Genomic DNA, 20948 nt, shown 5'->3' with positions numbered 1-20948 from the left:
GAGGAGCATGAACTTATAGAGTAACAACAGCCGCATGGTCCTGATGATCTCTCTAATGCCGTAGCTAAATCTTGGTGGAGCTGCTCTTACAAACTGGGTGGGGAGGTGTCTGGAGTGAGTGAAATGGGAATCCCACTGGGGACAGAAGATGCAGTTAGAGACAGAAAGGCACCTCCTCTCAAAGGGGGTGGTGGAGGCCTTGAGACATGGAAAGACAACGAGGTTGGCACAATTGAGGGCTGCGTGCAGTGCTGCAGCTAAAGTATTTTCCTGGTCAGAGCCTCAATGACCTGGTAAGGGCTGATCTGCAGGACAAACGTGAGGACATAAGAGTAGCAGGCAAGGTAGAGCTGTCTTCAGCGTAGCTCCGTACCCATAAAAAGCTGTAGCATCAGAGCTGTTCCCAGCATCGTGGGCACTTTCATTTGCCACGATTACAATGCAGCCTCTACCTCTGTCCTCTCTTGACTTCTCTGGTCCTTGGGTGGTTTCACACCACTAACTTCTTGGAGTCAAACTGCATGTCTCTCATGTATCTTGTCTGCATGAATTTTACTGGATGTTGTAATAGCTTCCTGGTAACTGTTTTCGTCTTAGGTTAGAAGCTTTTTTTAACTGAATGTCCTCTTAATCTATTCTTTCCAGCCCTGGCAAAACAGCTGTGTAAATTGACAGGGGCCAGGAAATAGCAGCTTCACAGCTAATAACGTGGGCTTCTGGTGTTTCCCGCTGTGTTTTAGCAGGAGGTTGTCCATCTGAAGCCGCTGTGCTGCCGCACCACTCCATTCCCCGCATCCCTGCTGTTAAACCAACATCCATGTGGGCTGCACTCTTGAATGCTCAACCTGGTCTCAGCACACAGGGACTCTTTATAATCCTTGCAGCCTTTTCACATGATGTCAGTATTTTACAGGGACCTGTCGTGTCTTTTGCAACATTTTATGTAACTCTTGATAAATAGATAAATGGTGATGGCTTATCTGCTGGGGAGCAGGCTTGTGAAAGGAAATATGGGCAGTACAGTGCTCTTTTATCTAACAGTTACAAGGACATGGGAAGCATCCCACATGCAAACTGCAAGTATTTAGTCAGGTTACACCTTATATGCAGGAAGCCTCATAAAGGTGGGGTGTAGAGGAGGGTGGGAGAGGTTTGGGCATGGGCAGAGGTTTGTTTTGCATAAATGCAGGTAGCATCTCTGCTGTACTAATGCCGATTTTGTAGTCGGCCTGTGTGTTTAAGGTCACAGCCAATGTCAAAACAAGAATTCGGGCTGTGCTGTCTGGTCTGCAGCCACCCTGGATGTAATGCAGTTGTGCTTCTGGTGTTCTCTGCCTAAAAATCTGCATGTTGACAGTTTATTTCCCAGACCTATTTTTATTTTGGGATATTTCCTCCCCACCCCATGACTGTCAGTGTTTTGGAGGCTACTGTGCTGATGCTGGTCTCAGTGCTTTGTACTTGGATGCTGTTTTCCTCTGGATGCTCAAGGCTGATGTGATGGTTTCGTTCTTTCACTGTGCCCTCCCCTTCCCCCCTCACTCCCCGCACCTCATGCCCCACTTAATAAAGGCAGGGCGGGTAGGCAGCACTGGGTGGCAGTGCTACAGCCAGAAGCTTAAGGCTGGGAAACACAGTGTGGTCCAGACAGAGGAATAAGGAGAACTCCTGCTAGCTTTTATCAGGAGGGTTGGAGTTTGTTTTGTGTGGTCTTCCTCCTCCTTTTGTTTCAGTCTCTTCACCAGAGCAAAGCAAGAAACTGTTAGGGGATGGTGAGCCTCAGTTTCCCTATTGTGAGTAGTTTAGCTTTTGTAAAAAAGAAAGGAACAACAGAAGTCCCACTGCAATAAGAGCAGAATGAGAATTGGGACTTCTGGTTTTAGTTCCTGGGTTCGTCACCAGCTTACTGTTCCTGTCACTGTGAATTTCACTTAGAAATGGTGCAGTTTTTTATCTGAAATCCAGCTGTCCAAAATCTGACCCTTGTAACCCAAGGGTTTATACCTTTACTAGAAACCCAAGTGTTTCTAAATACCATCCTGCTTTTTAGCCACTTGTATACATGTATGATAAAACCCTAAAATTTGGCAGCCAGGTCGAAATGTGGGAGAGGCTTCCAAAGCCAGTTGGCCTTGGGAAATCACTTCTGTTGGCTTTCAATCTCCCAGCCTAAATTATTCCATCACAAACTAATTTCGTTGACTGTTCTTGTCTCATTAATATTTGGCTCTCTATGACTCAGTTTACACAGCTGTAATGAGTAATTATGAGTTTCCAATCTAGGTACAGCTCAGAAATGAGCACAATAGATATGATTTTGCACTCTGAGTTACATACTCATCTTGGAGGGATTCCCCGTTCTGCCAAAACTGGTGTTCATGGGACCTCAACGATAGCCGAGTTCCTCTGGGGATGTGCTGGAGGTGATAGCATGAAGGAGGGCTCCCAGAGCAGGGGCTTTGCATCACTTAGAGTTTGCTGGTGTTTGCTGTGCGGTGTTGAACTCTGAGTCCTACCAGTCTGACTGCACCAGCCCTGTTAGATCACGCCTTGCAATAAAACCAGTCCTGTGTTGTGGATGGTAAGTGTAGCTCTGTCGCGTGAGTGTCTGGTGGGGCTGCCTGGGGCAATGGGATGTTGTCTGTATCGCTCCATGGCCATGCTGTGCCCTCGCGCAAGAGGACATCGTTTTCCCTGGTGAATCACAGAGGCGTTTCATCCCAACAGGAACCTGCACCCAGTGCTTCAGATGAAGTGGCCATCTCCTTTCTCTCAGACATGTGCATCTTTGGCATGGGGAAGAATTATTGCTATTGCATTGTCTTCAGTCATAGGGTTTGGTTTGTAGGGGTTGGGGTTTTTTTTCCCTTGCTTGGTTCTTGGCTCTTTAGTGGGGGAGGATTACAGTGGCAGTATAAAATGATAACTGCCTATATGGGATGAAGGCTGAATTTTTAGAAATCAATAAACCAGTCCAGTTTGGAGATCTGACTTGGACACTTATCAGGGTCAGGTTTGAGCTTTTGCTTGTGCAAAGCAGCAGAAGTGGGTTGTTCCCAGTTTTGCATTTTGTTGCTGATGGGGATGTCTTTGTCCAACTGTGCCCTGGTGTACCCTAAGAGAGGCTAACTGCCCCCGGAGAAGAGCTGCTGTCAGAATACTTTAAAGTCGGTCAGACTGGCTCCTGCTTTGTGAGGTTTATCAGCAAAGATTTCCAGTGCCTCCGGTGGGAGGCTATTTTTATTCTATCCAGGGGCTACCTTCTGCTCTGAGGTCTTTAGCATGGTTTTTTTTTGAATAGAGAAACCTGCCTGTTTTAGGACAACTTTAAATATCTTCATCTTTTGCAGTCTGAAAGACAAGATAGTCTTTTATCCAAGGTAAAAGTTTCTGGCATTTCTGTGACATGTTCAAGATTTCTTTTGTTATTTTTTTCCCGTATAAGGGGACACTGCTGTAGACATGAGTGTGTGCTGAGTTTTCTCCCTTGAGCATGGATGACATCAAGTGAGGTACCTAAGGTTTCATCTTCATACTCTGATCAATGATATGACTGTTGCAGAAAACCCACGTTGTGTTTCATTGCACCATGTAATCAAGACTGGGAGAAGTCTCAAGAGATGATCTGGTTTGTTTTCCTGCCCTGTAGCAAGATCTGTCATACCTGTGTCTTTCCTGTCAGGTGCTGGTCTATGCTCTTTTACAGACCTCTGCAGCTTCTTCAGGCAGCATATTTCAGTGCTTCACAATCTTTACCAGTAAAAGTCTGGTTTTCCCCCACCTTGTATTTAACCTGAATCATCTCTGCTGCAGTTTAAACCTGTCACTTCTTGTCCGGCCCATTTTGAATACAAAGAACAGGTCATTCCTTTTCACAGCAGTGTTAAATATTTGAAGACTATTCATGTGCTTCTCTCTTCTAAGTGTTAAATAACCATTATTTGTTAAATCTTCCCTTCTTCGTGGTGGATTTAAATCTTCTGTGTAAACCTTAATTGGCCTGTCGTCTCAAAAATATTCTGTAAGTGACAATCCCAGTCATCAACTAATTCACAAACAGTTTATACCCTTTGATCAGCATTTTATTTATATACTTTAATAGAAGCCTTCTATGCTGACCAAATTGCCTGTTTGTGCATCGCTGTCTCTGACTGACTTGATGGCCTTGTGCTGGCTTGTGAGCCAAGTATCCTCAAGGTTTTCTGCTTCTCACTAACTGCGACTCATTGCAAGAGAAGGACTGGGTGCCGAGCATGATGTGAGGCTTGATGTGGTCTGTGCCTTGGTTCTCTGGGACAGTGTTTGCAACGTGAAGGCTGTGTGTTCAAATAGAAAGGGAGCCCAAAGAGAAGCTAACCAGTCATGGAGTCGTTGGTCTCGGCAGGCGCCTAAAATATACGTTGATGTATGCAGGAGTTTGGAAGTGAACATGGGCTCAGACAGGTGGTAGTCTGTGAAATGTCGCTTGGTATTAGGACCTTCTGATGTGGCTGTATTTGAATAGTCAGATCATGCTTGGAGGTCAACTCCTACTATACTGTGATTTGGATGTCCTTGATGTGTATGTTTTTGACTCCAAGAGAAAGTCAAGGAAACTCATGCTTTAGCAGGATGTATGGGGAGGACAGAGGCAGGTGGTATTCCCTTTCAGTAATTTTCTCTGGATTTCTCTGTTGTAGGTGAGTGTTTTAACCACCTTGGAGCGGCGATTCAACCTTCAGAGTGCTGACGTGGGCGTCATTGCCAGCAGCTTTGAGATTGGCAACCTGGCCCTCATCCTCTTCGTGAGCTACTTCGGAGCCCGAGGACACCGGCCACGCTTGATAGGATGTGGAGGGATAGTCATGGCCTTGGGTGCCCTCCTTTCCGCGTTGCCTGAATTTCTGACCCACCAGTACGAATATGAATCAGGAGAAATACGCTGGGGGGCTGAAGGGAGGGATGTGTGTGCTGCCAACGGGTCCACCAGTGATGAGGGACCAGACCCGGACCTTATCTGCAGGAATAGGACTGCTACCAACATGATGTACTTGCTGCTTATTGGAGCACAGGTCCTCCTGGGCATTGGTGCTACCCCTGTCCAGCCCCTGGGAGTTTCCTACATTGATGACCATGTGAGGCGGAAAGACTCCTCCCTGTACATAGGTAAGGCTCTCTGAACTTCTCACTGAAGGCTTTCCGGGCATCTCGCTCTTGTTTTCTGTTTGATGCCAGTGGAAGGGATGCCTTGAGGTGTCTTCTCCATGTGATGCTATGCACGTGAAGGTGACTTGGCATGGGTCTCTGTGCCAAGCAGTTGTAAGCAGCAGGGAAACACAGTGACATTTTGCTTATATTGTAGCAATGGTAAAGGTTGACAGCCATGATGATTATTACTGCTCACTCCTATTGTGTTTGCCCAGATTGCTTTGAATTCTAATATTGGTGGCTTATGGTTGAGTTTTAGCTGAAGAATTTCCAAGTGGCATATGTGATGATGGTTTGGGTCTTTTTTTTCCCCCCAAGATACCTTAGATCCCTTCCTGTTCCAATGCATTTGTCTGTGTCTGAGTGATCACTGCAGTATAAGGAGACTGAGAGGAGACACACGTCACTGCCACCATCACATTTTAGCAAGGAAGTGCCTGTTATGGAGTAGGTGCTGTGACCCAGCATGCTGTGGCAGGACCCTGGATAATGTGATCCCTGTAATGGAATGGGATGCGGAAGCTGGCGAGGTCTATTTTGAGATATGGTGAGCCTGACGTAGGGCTCATGATTCTGATGATCACGTTGCAAAATTATTCCAGATGGTGAAGATATGAAATTTAGTTTCAGTTACCCAATGAAACATCTCTGTTATTGGGGTAAAGTGCTGATGGGTTTCAGCAGTAGTACTCTCTCCAGCAGGTTTAAAGAGGATGTTGTGGGTGAAGTTGTTCTCTGAAAAAACTTAGTATCTTGGCTTATTCCTCTTTCTGCAGGACTTGTCACTAGATAAATGGCTCCAATGCAGTTAATCAGTGAAGTGTGTGCTACCGTTAACGTGATCCTTCTGCACTTGTTAGTATAGTTTCTAGTAGCCAAAACTCTGTGCACTCGTTCCATCATCCCTGTCTTGATGTGACTTCCAACCAAGTTGATGATCCCATTCCTGTTTGGGGTGGTTTGTTTGGTGTGGTGTGGTTTTTTGTTATTGTTTAGGCTTTGGGTTTTTCTGTGAAGACATTTTTATCAAGTTCCCAAGCGTAACGGAAGGCAGCTGGGGCAAGACCACAGACAACAAAGCTGAACAGTCCTGCCGACTTTCGGAATGGTGTATTGGGATAACGCATAGGCCTGTTGGAAAGACTAACTACACAGCATGCCATGGCATTCCTAGATGTATTGCTACTTTACTTAAAGAGGTTCTTCTGCATATTCAAAGTGTGTCCATGTTTTCCTGTACTGGTCATAAAGCCATAGTATCTCAGCATTTAGCTTTTTCCTTGGATCATTATTCACCTTCATTTGGTCCTGTAAGTGCTTGTGAGGGATCCACTGGATAAAGCAGGATGATATATAAAATACAAGATACTGTAGTACCTGAATGTGAATAATGAGACTAAATTCACTGGATCAACTTTGCCAACACCATAAATGATGAGCTGGAATTAAGAGTGATTCTAAGATTATCTATTATAAGTAACTATATAGAGAAGCAGCAACTTCTCTCAGTCTGTTCCACGGGCATTTTTAAGCAATGCTTCATGTCTGAGAACAGGATTGAGGAGGGTGCGTGAGAGGAGGATTAGGGAGAGTGATTCTTTTTGCTTCTGAGATACATTGATCTTGTATGCTAAAATAACTTCTTTAAAGTTGGCAGTTCAACTGTAGCTGGGAAAACACTGCCAGAAGATGATTTCTGCTTACTATATGCTGTTTCATTATTTTTGCTTCAAGCATATGCTCCTAACTATGTTCCTTTCCACATGTAGAGTTTAAATAAACAACCCACGTATTTTGGGGTTGTTTGCTTTACTGGCTTTAGCTATGAAAACCATAATCTGAACCTCTGCGTATGAATTATGGGTTGCAGAAGAGTGCATGTGTATGCACGCTTGACCAATCAGCCATACCAACAATGGAGTTTAATATCTGCCCTGTCCCAGCCTATCCATCACAAGGAGGTTTTCAGATATGGGGTGATTAATTCTTACATCAACCTGCAGTCAATTTGGCTAGTAAAAATAAAAGAAACCAGGATAAAATTACTGGAAAAAAATATATTCTGAGAATGAATATAAATGGAGAAGAAGCTGGTGGAAATGTACATATCTTCTCAGGTTTGGGAATACTTGAAAGGAGGTCAAATTCATCAGTTTAAAATGTTGTTTGAGAATTATGTGCTCAGATTTGTCTTTAACTGATTATTTTTGTTGATGTCATCAATGCAATTTTCAGTGGCCTTAGCAGAAAGCTGGCTGAGCAGCTTACTCACTTCGTTCTCCTCTGTTTCGCAGAGGAAATAACTGCAGAGTGTATACTGTCACTGTGCTATATTTGTAACAGTTTGCTTTCTCATAATAGCATGCTCACTCAGTAGGGGCTACGCTGTGTGTGACCGGATAAAATGGTTTTGGGTATGTTCCCTCAGTTTAAATTAGGAGCAAATCTGGCATAGGTTATTCTCTCAGGATAGAAACTAATTAATGGCAGTGGTAATAGTCTGGCTGAACTTTCCATCATGGCTGGCTGTGGCTGAGAAATTATCAGATTGACCAGTCCATGCTGTCTTTAGTATATTGCTAATGTCGAGGACATATATGCTGCATTTGGGCTGTATTGTAGCTGGGGGGAAAGAAGCAGTCTCTCATCTGACAGCTAAGTACTTGTAATTGTTCACCTGCTGCCATAAAACCCCTCTTGTGTCCCAAGGCAGTGAATTAGCTAGAAATAACTCTGTGCACGAACGTTTCTTTCCTTCCGAGTTGTACAAGAGTTCAGAGTTAGTATAATATCTAATACAGTCTCTCTGCAGTGAAATGACAATACAGGAAGATTCCTCTAGGTTTGTTTTTTTTAAAAAAAAAGGAAAAAAAACCCAAACAAAAAAACCACCCAGACAAACGAACCCCCCCAAAAAACAAAAGAACGTCCCCCCCAACCCTTCTTCTTTTTGTATTAGTACTAATATGTGTGTTCAGAAGAATGGAGATGTGATACCATACGGAACTGAAAGCGAAACTTTGGCTTTAACCACTAGTGCAAGTAATAGCATCTGTGGAATATAGTATATATTTCTGGCCATGAAGTCCATCAAATCCGGCTCGTTGTGGCTTCTCTGCAGTGACAGTCGCACAGGAGGTGGTGGGCAGTGCATCTCTGTGCATCCTTTGAAGGCAGAGGTTGCCCAGGCTTGTGCTCTGCCAGGGAGGTGGGGATTCATAGAGTTTCGTAATTAGAGAGACAGGGGTGAGATATTATGGGAAGATATCTCTGGGCATGGGCTGCTGCCACGTAGCTTCATGTTTTTTGAGCTAAAAGCAGATACTTTGATGCCTGTGATGTGTTGCTACCAAACTCAAACAGATTCTGTTGCTGTAGTAACCAGCCCTAGGAAAAAGGCCTGTGTTGTGGTAACGGAGGGCAAATCAAATAGAAAAGATGCATGCATGGAAGTACGCACCAGAGGATGTTCAAAAGAAAACACATTTGTGCTGTAACAGAGTTAGAAAGATAGCAGGACCATGCCCGTTCCTGCTAATAATGGGAAATACATTCTCCTCCCATTTCAGCATCCGAGCGCCTGCACAACACAAAGGATGTAACATTGGCAGTAGCAGCCAGAAGATTAAAAGATAAAGGAATTTTTTTAGCTGTTTGAAATTGGGAAAAATCTTCTGTTTTGGTGCTGGTTTGCTTGCTTCTTTCTGCTCGGGCCTGCTCTTGTATTTGAGATCTGGACTCCCATCTAGAGGTTTCCAAACAAGCAGGTTAATTCTACCTGTGTATTTATTGGCATTTGGCATAAGTAAACCCTTTGAGTGGAGAAATCCCGCGCTCGTGCAGACTGTGCGGGGCTTGTTATTGCTGCAGCTTCGCTAATGTCAAAGGATTCCCCCAATTTGTGGCATCATTTATTTTAAAGGAGGAAAAGTATGTTGAAGACTACTTACTGCACAGTTCTTTTCTCTACCCGCTAATGACTCACTTGACATTTCTGTCTTTTCTTTAGTTCATTTTCTGCTAGGGCTCGTTGAGTTCAGTTGAAATCAATGAAGACTTTGTCATTAGGAGGGGGATCAGAGGTGTCATGGAGCTGATACAGAGGGGGGAAAAACCTGATCTGACAGTGGTTGTATGGATTTGCTGCCTTTCAATGAGCAAGAGCTTGTGAGTGTTTTCTGGTCACTGGAGTACCCACATTGCTCTCAGCAGTGGTTTGCATGTACAGTTAGAGCCAGTGCAGTGATGTGGTAGATTAATGTTATTAGCAGTCTCCATACGCACCTCTGGGCTTCCTGCAACATTTAACATTTGCTGATAAAAGTTGTTGCATCTTGCCTACCTATAGAGCAGAATGAATAGCCTCTGGGACTGGGATCAAATACCCCCAGTATTTTATCGGGGACAATTAAGGGCTGCATTATATACAGGAAGTTGCTATTATTCTGTCTCCTGTTGATGGAGGAAATAGATATTGATGTTGGAGGGAGCAGTGCCAGATTGTGCGTCTCGTTCAGAAGAATGCAGTGTTGATCTTTAATGTGTCGGAGAATCTCTTGAAGTTTGCTGAAGCTGTGTCTGTGTCTAATGGACACGCACCCCACACGTTCAGGACCCACCAGTTCAGACTCTTTGCTGACTTGCAGAAACTGCTGTAATGTGAAGAATGACTTCAAGAAAGTTCAAGAAGTGGCGAGTCTTGAGGCAAGGAGTAAGCGATGAGGAGTAGTGAGTGCTCCTGAGTTATTGGTGGTGCTGCAAAGGTGTGCCTGAACGTTATGATCTCAGGGGCATAGAGCTGTTTTTGGCCTGCTTTGCGACAGAGTGGAGGAATGGGAAAATAGAAAATTCAGCACTTAATGAATGTGCCTGTTCAGCTTCTTTCTTCTGTCTCATCTCCCAGGCTTCTGTCTGGCCTTTTTTTTGTGTGTATTTTGGTTTATCATATGGTTGTTCCAGCTGCTACCCTTGGTATAAGAGGAGAAATCAACAGGATGGTGTTCTCGTTCCACATCTGCCCAGAGGACTAACCCAGTAAGGGGGACAGGACCCTGCGTTGTCACTGCTGACTTTGAACTTTGCAGCAGCGTGGAGTTATTTTGCATTGAATGTGTGGAACCACTTTTTGTTTTGCAATGACAGTCACACAGAAATGCTCACACTCGCTTCTGGTGCTTTCTTGCATGCTTGAAGCACCAACTCAAGATTTGCTGCAGAGGAAGACAAGCATGCCCTAGTTGAACTCTTGCTGTCTCTAGAGGTAAATTTGTCCGTTTGAAAAATCACTTATGGTAGCTTATGTCAGTCAAAATGACAGCAGCCATTGTGTTTTTGGAGAAGCAGAAACATTTTTCTTGACTGACAAGAATTAAATCTGAGAGTTAGTATCTATGGCGGTGAGTTAATAGCAATTACTCGCATAAGGTGCTGAAATCATCGGAGTTTGAGTCAACGTTTTGTATGTGGTGATACAAAGAAATAGTACTTGGTTTTGTATTAGGAGGCTCATATTGGTAAGCTAAGGAGTTGCTGTGAATTTTGAAACTATTCATCTACTGTGTTGTCTGATATTGATGAACCCTAATATACATCATAAATAATTTTAAAACAAAAGAAAATTAAAAAGGGGGTTTCTGAGTTTATAAACAAAAGCGGAAACATGTTCAATGCCATTAAAGAAAAAGCCATAGAAATCAGAGAATTGAAAACCCTAGCCTTCCACAGGATGTACTCCCATCGTCTAACCAGTGTTTTTGTATGTAACTTACAAGAACTGTAGAATGGGCAGTCAGACGGCACCTTTCATAATAACAGATGTCTCCCTTTTTTTGAAGCTTTCAGAATTCTGTTTCTTGGGGGAGACACCACATAATTCTGCGAAACGTGAATATTTTGGAGCTGAAAGAGCAAATTTTGCAGATGTTTGGCTTTCAGGCTGGAAATCTATTATCTTCTTTAAATAGCTTGATATCTACAGCATGATAGGTTCTGCATAAAGCTAGTGAGGACCCTGGCTACCCACAAAAATGTGTTGAGATGGGCATTGTTTCTGTCCCTTCACAATTCTGTACAATATTTTTTACATTCTGTGATTTTTTTTTTTTTCCTTTTTTTCCCGTCAAGAAGTTCACTTAGGTTTCCAGTAGCTGCTTACTAGTTTTGCCTCTGTGGAAAAGTCTCTTGTGCAGGGGATGAATGCATTTTGCTCAGTCTTACCCTTTCCAAATTTCTCAAATTTCTTGAAGTGTGTGTTTGAACCTACATTTCTAAACCATAGCAAGTAGAATAACTGTTTATAGCATACAGGTCATATCACCGGCCTCTTGAGGCCCTCTGTTTATGCGTATTGATTGGAATGTCTTTAGGACCTGCTTGAGAGGTCTGTACAGCTGCCCATCCTGGCTGCTTATCCCTTTCACTCCTCACAGCCTTTCCCACTTGGCTGTACTCCTTCCTGTGTGCTCATTTGCGGTCTGCAAACAACATGGGCACTTCATTCACATTAGCCCTTCTTGCTGGAACATGCTTCTCTGAGCTTACCACTTAAGGCTCTGCCAGCCTTGCTTTCCTTACACCTTTTCCTTTTAAAGCCTGCTTCTACTAGGTCTTTTATAGTGAATCTTAGCAGACTTCCTGTGTGTTGTATTTCTTCTGTGTGCCCACTGGATGCCCACAGGCTTCTTGGTGAGTTTGTCCACCTTCATGTGGGCACGTGCACCTGCAGAGTGCAAGCACTTTTCCAGAGAATTGCTTTTCTGCTTGCTGGTATATGCAGTTTTATAGGTATGTAATACTTTTAGCCTAAAGACTGGACACGGAATTTTGTAATCATTTTGTTCAGTTAACACATCCTCCTACAGGTGATTTGGAGAGCCTTTTCTTTCTGCCACAGTCTCTAAGGGGTTGAGAAAGACATGATATTAACACTAAGCTAAAAGGAGTGCTGGTGCCAGCGTGAGGGCTGTTGATGCCTGTTCATTATTGAAAGATGTCTTTGCATCAGATTCACTGGGTTGCCTTCCCTGTGGACTAACTGTGATCAGATTAAATTGCATGGCTGCATGTGGATATGCCGGTATTAACTACGTTGGTCGAACCCACTGATCCATTGATAACCTGCAGCCTTTCGTAATTATTCCCCTTTGGGGAGAGATCTGTGTTCTCATTTGCTGTGTGTCAGCGGGCCCAGCTCGGTTACACACGTCCCCTTTTACAGTGCTAGTGGTAATATCCTGGAAAATTAAATGGAAACAAGCAAGTGCGTAAGGTGTATTAGATCAGTAACGATAATCAATTAATGGGAATAACCTTCCCCACTGCAGGCAGGAGGGCTGAGTTGTGAAAGGCAGTAGTTGAATGGATGTATTTATTCAATTAAATGTATATATGCACAAAGTCATAATTGCTATGGGCTCCATTATTTTACAGCAGTTGCTCCAGTTACCTTAACCTGCTAATAGCTTTTTTTGTCATGAGTTGAGTAAATAAAGCTCGAGTCCAACACAAATGACTTTGTGTGAGAGCATATTGAGGGTGGGAGCTGTTTCTATGTTACTCTGTGCTCTCCGTGTACTCTGCAGCTGATTTTTGGCTTAATTCGGTTTTGCTGACTCTGGTGTATTGTAAAAACTACTTCATTTTTTCAGCGTGTTGGTTTCTTTCTGTAGTGTATTTAAAACAATCATCAGCTGGGAGAGCCTAGTGAGGTACATAATTCCTGGGGCAGCCTTTTTAAAGTAGTGTCCTTGTCATTTAAATTGCTGACATGCAGAGGTTGCTACATATTAGTCCTAAGGTTCATGAAATTAACTAGATTGGAAGGTGCTGAGTTGCCCATGTCAAGAGCTGAAGGCTGTATTGTACCGCCTTGATGGTGCAAGTGGAAGCGAGCTGGCGTGTGCTGTCAGCTTTGGCCCTTCTCCTGGGAGTTCGACTGAGACTCCATAACTCATTGCACATAAGGAGCCTCCAGGTGTTTTGGTCCCAGTTTATGGGCTGGCACTGAGGACGCTTGAAGCCTTGTGTGGCATGTGCCTTCCCATGGGTGGGACAAGGCACAGGACCTGCCCCTTTGCCAACATGAATCAGGGCATTGGCCTCAAAGCAGTGGTGAAAGTCTTGTTTTCCGATATTGAGGCTTGTGTCCTCCTCTTCTCCTACTGAAATAAAGAATTTGGTATGGAGGATATTTTAGGACTTGTTAGAAATTGTCTCACTCATCCTCAGCTAAGTGATCAAGAGATGGCTTTCACAAATTTTGCTGTACCATTGCAACCTTGCAGCAAAAAAATGTTAGTGACCTGAAGTAGTGTTAAAAGATAATTATATGTTGGAAATAGTTACTGCTCTATGGTATATCCTGACACACACGTCCTGCCCAATGCTACCAGGGCTTCAGACCCCTGTTGCTGCCGCTCTTGGTGATGTCTGCTGTGTTGTGAGCCGCAGGGAAAGCTGGCCAGCCCAGCTTTACGCCTCCCCGCCTGCAGCTGGCTGTTACTCAGTCGTCTGCAGGACAAGGTGCTTATATGAGTGTATAGGAGAACACAAAACCCTTTCACAAAAGCTACTGCTTTCACTCTTTCACGGCTGCCTCTTCTGTCACTGGGTGAGTTTCTTGATCAAATTTTTTTTGCCTTTTGGAGAGGCTGCTGCAGGTTTGAGCTGGATGCCAGGCCTGCCCGACGTTCATGCCTTTTGGGTGCCAGATAAGTGCTATCTGAGTAACCTACTAAAAGTGTTTGCTTTTGCAAAGTCCCAGGCAGTGCCACAGCACAAACATATGGGCCAGGCAATGGCCTGTTGATACATGGGGCCTGGCAGCGATCGGCTGCCAAAGCTGCTGTTAAGTTGCGTTTTATCATGACTGCTTTGGCAGGTCTGTGCAGGTCACTGCCTGACGTAGCAGCCAAAAGGCAGCTGATCTCTTTCAGGGGTCTGGGGAATGGGAGAAAACCCAAGCTTTTCCCAGAGGCTGTGAGGGACATCAAGGAGTGATGGCAGATTGGGCCCTGGATGAGGCTTTCTTCAAGGTTGTATGTGTCACAGGCATGAGATAGCCAACAGGTGCCTGACCAATGTGACAGGTTCAGTGTGTGAACCTGAGTAACTAAAAATTAATGGTTTAGCACCAGAGGAACAGCTGTGACATGAGCCAAAGGTGTGAGATGGTGCAACAGTACCTGTTCTGTGAGGCAGAGCTGCTGTGGAGACATCGGCGCAGTCTCAGTAACCAGAAGTGTCTGATTACCCTGATGGACCAGCCTGGAGGAAAAACTGTGGCCACAAGTGGTGGGCACCTTGCAAAAGACCTACAGAATTCCTTGACGTGCTTCCTGGTCACCTTATAAGCCATTAGAAGAGCCTGTGGAGCGGGAACCCTTCGCTGGTGCGGTGCATGGACTTGGGGGGAAGGCAGTGTGTGCACGGGATCAGTAGCAAACTGAAACCTCTCATCTGGCAGGGGCCTGGTGCTGGGATTTAACCTACCAAAGATCTGCCTACTTATTTTGGAGCTCTGTCCGCTCTTCTGGCGGAGAAGCCACCGCTGTGCTGGTGCCAAGGTGTTTCCCCACTGACTAACCTGTCACATCACAGCTGTCAGTCAGCTGCGTCTTCCAAACCAGCTCTGCTGCCTCAAGGAAAATGCTGAGTAAAGGATGTAAACTGAGCTTGAGAAAGGTGAAATTGGCCACAAACTGCATCCCAGAAGCTCTGGCTGAAAATAGAACAGGGCAAAATGATGTTCCCCTTTCATGTGTAGTGTTTGGTTCACTGTGGGAATAAATGTAAGGCTTTTTGACCTCCTTATATTTTTTCATGTTTGTGGGCAGTGTGGAGGCAATCTGCAGGGCTCTGGACTCTGGGAAGGGATGAGCTTTTTGCGCTATGGGTAGATCCCCTCCAACTGCTGCTGGTGTGGGTTCTGGCAGCTCAATGCATCCAGAGCATGGACGGGGAGCGCCGCACGCTGCAGACTTTGTGGTCCAGCGCGGGGAAGGGGAGGCTCGGAGCGGCCATGCTGCTGGAGAAGAGCTGCAGGGCTGCAGAAGGTCTCTGCTTGGCTGGTCTAGGGTTATTGAGCTGGGAGCTTTCCTCTTGGCTTTGGACAAATCATTTTGGCTTTGCCTTCTCCAGGTTTGGGGTTTGGCCCCTAAATTGCTCCTTCAACTTTGGTCTTTTGAAAGCACTTGGAAATTCTTTTTGCAGATTTCTTTTTGCCAAGGTACAGCCGTTTCATTAACTGTGCTGCTAATGAGGTATTTGGCTTTTCCTTAGAGGGAGGTCTGCTCTCACAAAGTCCCCTTTTGATTTCAGTAATAGGGATTTTGTCTGGAGGAGGCTATCCAAATTTGGCCCTTCATTAATCAGTTAAAATGTGAGGATTTAAATAGTTTCTTGGATGGATGTTAAAAACATGTCACGTTGCTCTTTGACTTGGTACCTCAGAGCACTTGACTGCAGCTAAACAAGACCGCCTCTGTTACAAGGTGCAGGATCTGGCCAAAGGCAGCAGATCAAAGCAGTAGCAGAAATTCAAGAGTTCAAACAGGTAGAGGAGCACGATGCACTGTGCATCTATTCTTTTCTCCCTGTCTCCCTCTGCTTACCTCTCTTTTTTCCCCTGCGGTTTTCTGTACATTCCTTTCCTCCGTGTTGGACAAACCATTCCCGCTGTAACTGTTTGTACAAGACAGTGATACTGCTTATTAGAGTTGGAAAGAAATAATATTAGGGAGGGAAAAAAGGCAACTGGGACAACTTTGCTGTATTAGTCATTGCTGCAGAGACCAATTACCCTTGTGATGAAAGACCACCTGTATCTTGTTAGCCATCAGCTAACAACATATGGATGTCCTAATTCAATCAGACTGATCATCAAAAGAGTAATTCTTGTTAGAGAAAGCTTTGCCTCTGCAGAGTTACAAAGCATGTGCTGGGGGGACAGAAAGGGGTGGTGGGATGCAAGAAGTAAGCTACAAAGTACCCTGGCTGTGCTGCCAAGGTGTCTTGAGTATTGATCAGTGCTTTACTGTCCTCAGCTGTGGGTTGCCACTTAGCTTTCTGTTCATTTTGGGCTCTTGATGGTTTTGTTGTGTGCACGTGGGGGGGAGGGTGTGTGTTCAATATTCCCTCTCTGCATTTTACATTAAAAAGTCACATTGCTGCAATGCAAGTATAAAGATGTTTTATTGCAGTTTGGTTTATGTCAATACACATCTTCATTTATGTCCTCTGTAAAAGCATTCTGTTCTAGTACTAGTGGTAGGCAAGCATGCAGCATTGTAGACTGCGCAAGAAGCAGCATTGCGGGAAACTAAACTGTTTGCAGTAGTTCTATGTAAGCTGTGAAGAGTTTCCCACAGGGGCCAGAGGGTAAGAGGTTTGTAGGGTGAGAGAGCACCTATTTGATCAGCTGAGGCAGCTGGAAAACACACATGTTCATGCTTGGTGCATCTTGTTCTGACCAGTGTGACCACTCATACTTAAGAATTTACTTTTGTTTCCCAGCTGTCACCTGATCTGGTAAAACATACTACTTGTCTTTCCAAACCTTGCTTCCCTTCCTATGTTGGTGAGAATTATGTACCAAATGGAAACCCTGTCTCTTCTGTAATTGGACACCACACCTCATTAGGCGCTTAGCATCCTGGAGGTACTTGATTTATAAGTAGTAGCAAAGCTCAAGTTAAGCATGGGTTAAACAAATAGTCTTACTCGAGCAATGTCTCCAGAGTTACAAAACAAGTTAGCTGGAGGGTGAGAATAGACCCCAGGAATTCTGCCTCCAGTGCCCTGCAATTGCTCTGAGACCTAAAGCATTTCACTGCATTCCTGCAAAGCAATGTATCTTCCATGGGTGCAGACATTCCTTCCTTTTCAGTGTCACAGGGGGTTAATGGTCCTGGCCTCTTGTCTTCCAGCACTAGCCTGCTCCACCTCTGCAAACTGTGTTTATTAATTTGTCTTCAAGAGTTGGGTGATTAAACTGAAAGCAATGCTGTCTATGTATAGTGGTCAGTGAGGCGCAAGAAGTGGGTTGAGGACGGTCAGACTCTGCGCTACTCCAAAACCCTCTTGCAGGAGCTGCCAGCACAGGGGACATGTGCCCCAGGCTTGTCCAGTCACTTTTGGAGCTTGTTTATGCTTGTGGCTTGTGCAACACACGTGGCAGTGAATTCCACTGTTCCCTGTGGCTTTTCTCATCTCTCAGTTAGGTTGTGCATTTTTTCCCCAAGTCTGTTACTTTCTTGCCTGGATGTGTAGGATTTTGGCTTTAAGGCTATGAAGATAGTGAAATGGCCATGAAGTTGTTCTCCTGGAGTGAAGATATCTTAGAAGTGGCATCTGCCTGTCAAAAACTGTGTTGCTGCCAGAGACGGCAGTCATGCTATCACCCTGGCCTTGCCACAGCCACCACTGAGAGGAGTCCTCCGGTCATTCCTAGGACTGGTGATAAATGCACGGGGTGGGGGGAAAAAGGCACAGGTTGGTGCAGCTGGCAAAGATTAGGGCAGGCCACCCCATTAGGTGAAAACTGTAGTCTGAAATGGGTTTTGCCAATGGATAAAAGACCTGTTGAAGTGAAAATTTCAGATAAACAAGAAAAGTGAAAATGAAGCTGTGCTGCTCTCCAGTGTTACTGGATAAAATGCTCCCATGTGTAGCTCCCTGAGTTTCTCTTACATTCTGCACCTCCAGTAGTAATGTGGAGACGAGAGCACCTCAAGCAGAGCTTTCTGAATAAATCAGTCTTGCTGTCCTGTGGTATTCCAAGTCTGAGTAAACAGATGAGAATTACTCTGTGCCTCAAAATCAGCAAGTTTGGGCTTTATTAGCCCTGAAGGGGCAGTAAATTCTAGAGCTGAGCTGGAGGAGCAGAGGAAGAGGCAAGCAAGGAGGCGTAGCACTGGATAAGGATATGCTTAAGAAAGTCCTTGCTGCTTATTGCAGCCCAGGAAGGCAATTTGAAATTGAATCTACAGTGCACTGGGGAGCTGTTGGAGATGATTTGGGAAATCTGCATGAGCAAAGGCTGTATTCAGCAAAGGCAGAAATAAGGATGTTGGCAAAAATAAGGTGAAGCGGGGTGGTGGACCATAGAGGTGTGCAGGAGCATATTAAAGCTTGGGGGAGCCAGTATTGAAGCAACTAGATGTAAGATGGGAGCTAAGCCAATACAGAAGAAACATGATATGGGCCATATCCCTTAAGTCTACAGAAGCCTTGGGTGCTCACATCAAAAGGCTTTTTAATGTCTATTAAAAATCAGGCTCTTTATTTTAATCACTAACCATGGGAATTAGGTGTCTATATAAAATATGGGCTAAACGTTTCCTTTCTGGATCACAATTGTTAAGCAATTCTCCAGGGCATTGCTGTGTGCATCCTCCTAGACCTTGGGATGCACATGGTCTCCATGTTCTTGCAAAGCAAGCTTGTTTTGTGAATAAACATTGTGTTTTGATGGCGGCTGTGGGTGCTGTCAGGAGGAGAAGCAAGTGTGCTAGGAGCCTTGCTCCAAAAGAGATCCCAGTGTTTACTGAAGATCCTAATTATTGCCTCCAACCCATCATTATTTGTCTTCTGCTCATAGCACAGTGATCAAAGGTGCTGATAACACTTGCACTGAGTAAAAGGGTTCTAAGAAAAAAAAGACATTCCTGGATTTTGGGAGAAGTACTGACTGCTATTTTACTTTCTGGCTGGCATTTTTTGGAGGGATTTTTGAGACAGGAGATGGCAAAGGAAGGAATTCCGTTTGGGTTTTGGTTTTCTTTTTTAATGCCCCATACGGCTGTTTTATTATCTGGGAAACCTCCAACTGTGAATTGGATGATGTTACACAGCTACAGAGCAAAACTCATTCCCAGTTGTGTAGCCTCCGAGTGTGAGCCATACTCCCCCGTCTAGGGTTAGGGTGAAAAATAAAAGCTGCATTTGCCCTGTTTTGCTGACCCAAAGAAAACATTGTTGCTTTTCATGCTGGGGATATTGGGCTTTTCAAACAAAATGCAAACCTTGAATAAATTAGCTGTCAGCAGCTCATCAAAAAGCACCTCTGGTTTTTCATTCTGGGAATGACAGGTACAGCAAACCCACGACTTGGTTGGGTTTTTTAACAGTTTGCCGTGAGTTTATCCACCACAAAGTTGGGATGGCTATACTTCCACATTCTTCCCTGCTTGTATGAGTGGTGTTTTCTACCATAGTATGAAAGAACAGATTGCAAACCAGACTTCCATAGCAGTGATCTGCACTTTGTGTTACCCAGGCACTTCCCAAGCGTTGACTCTTTGATTCCTGCCTTAGGAGCGTTTCTTCGCACTACCAGATTTCTGCTCCATCTCCCATGCTGATACGGAGAAATGACTTGCCATGTGTAGCATCTCAGTTGGCAAATGAGACTGAAAATTTAGAAATAGCTTTTAGCCATATTCCTACCATCTTCTGCGTGTATATATGTTGAAGTTACTACCTCGTTTTTCTGTCCAGGAGACATAGTAACAGAGCATTTCTCAGACGTGGCTTTTTCACTTGTTATTTTCTGTTGTGCAAAGCAGGGAAAAGGAGGGTTGGGACCTCAGCCTTTGTTATGATGGTGTCTTCATTCTTCCGCAATATCCTGGAGGCTTTCTTTCTCTGAGGGATGCGAGAGAGAGGAATGGGATTTGTTTAAATGGATCCCTTTAGAATTAAGGTCTTGCTTCATTGTCAGCTGTCAGTGTAGAAATGGGATTTGATGTTTAGGAGCGGACCTTTCCCATTTCATATCCCAGAAGCTGTGCATCTGGTCCTGTTCCTCACAGCCTTCAGTGCTGGATCCAGCTGCTGTACAGTGGAGTGCATGTTAGCACTGTCACGAGTTAAAAGTTCAGCAGGTGATTCATTGTTTTCCTCCTCAGCCTCTCTCTGGAGCTGTGCTAGGCAGCACAGAACTGCTGTCTGCTTGCTGAAGGTGATATTTAGGACTGAATGGGCTGGTTAAAGTTGCTCAGTGGGTAGGCAGAGCTCCCTGTGCCTGCTAGCAGTGACTTGGGATGTTGCTGCCTTTTCCTGGGAGATGCCTCTGGATGGGAGACAGCCTGCCAGAGGCAGAGCAAGTAAATGAACTGGGCTCCAGTTACAGCAGGTGGGTAGTAAATCAGCAGGGTCCTCACAGCAGCGGTGAGGGCCTGCCTGCTGCCAGCTGGGCCAGAAGCTGAGGCAACCTTTTGCTGTGCTGAAACTGCCGGAGCAGATCACGGCTGCAGCCTGCTGCGTCACTCACGTGCCAGCCTCCGCGGACAGCGGGTGTGCTCGGCGGGCATCGCTGGGGTGAAGCTGGCTTACTGCTGCAGGGTGGGGAAGTGGTGCAAAGCACTCACAGGCCCAGTTTTGCAGGGTCTGCACCTTCTGTTCTTTGTAACCGCTGGTCCTCCACGGGAAGGGAGTGGAAGAGGAGCAGAAGGTCCAGTATTGACCATTGAGTCTTATTGCCTCCAACCAGGTTAAAGCCTTCTTAGTTACAACCTGCCTATGTAGCACAAAGTGGCTTCAGCTGCCTGAAGGGTTTTCTCCTTTTCTGCTGGTCACAAACGTGTGGTTTGGTAGAGATCGTGGGTTGTGGCTTCATTGATGCCCTAGGCTATGTTGCTGCATGTGAATCACTGTCCTTTTTCAGCCAGTTTTGTTCATAACTGTTGTGTTATGGCTGAAGAAAAGGGAGATTCGAAGGTGACACTTAAATTGTTGTCATTCAATAGACTCCTCTGTGCAGC

At 44.9% G+C, this 20948-nt stretch overlaps 1 protein-coding gene across 1 annotated transcript in view; it reads left to right on the top strand.

Annotated features, from left to right (window-relative positions):
• Window positions 1-20948, top strand: part of SLCO3A1 (solute carrier organic anion transporter family member 3A1) — a 149316-nt gene that overhangs the window by 19841 nt on the left and 108527 nt on the right. Inside the window, exon 2 of the mRNA XM_064456185.1 lies at window positions 4680-5145. Within this exon, the coding sequence (XP_064312255.1) occupies window positions 4680-5145 (466 nt within the window). The remainder of the gene's footprint in view (window positions 1-4679; window positions 5146-20948) is intronic.

This window comes from Phalacrocorax carbo, chromosome 7 (genome assembly GCF_963921805.1).
Source record: "Phalacrocorax carbo chromosome 7, bPhaCar2.1, whole genome shotgun sequence".
Lineage (NCBI taxonomy): Eukaryota > Metazoa > Chordata > Aves > Suliformes > Phalacrocoracidae > Phalacrocorax > Phalacrocorax carbo.
This window is presented reverse-complemented; position numbering and strand designations above follow the sequence as displayed.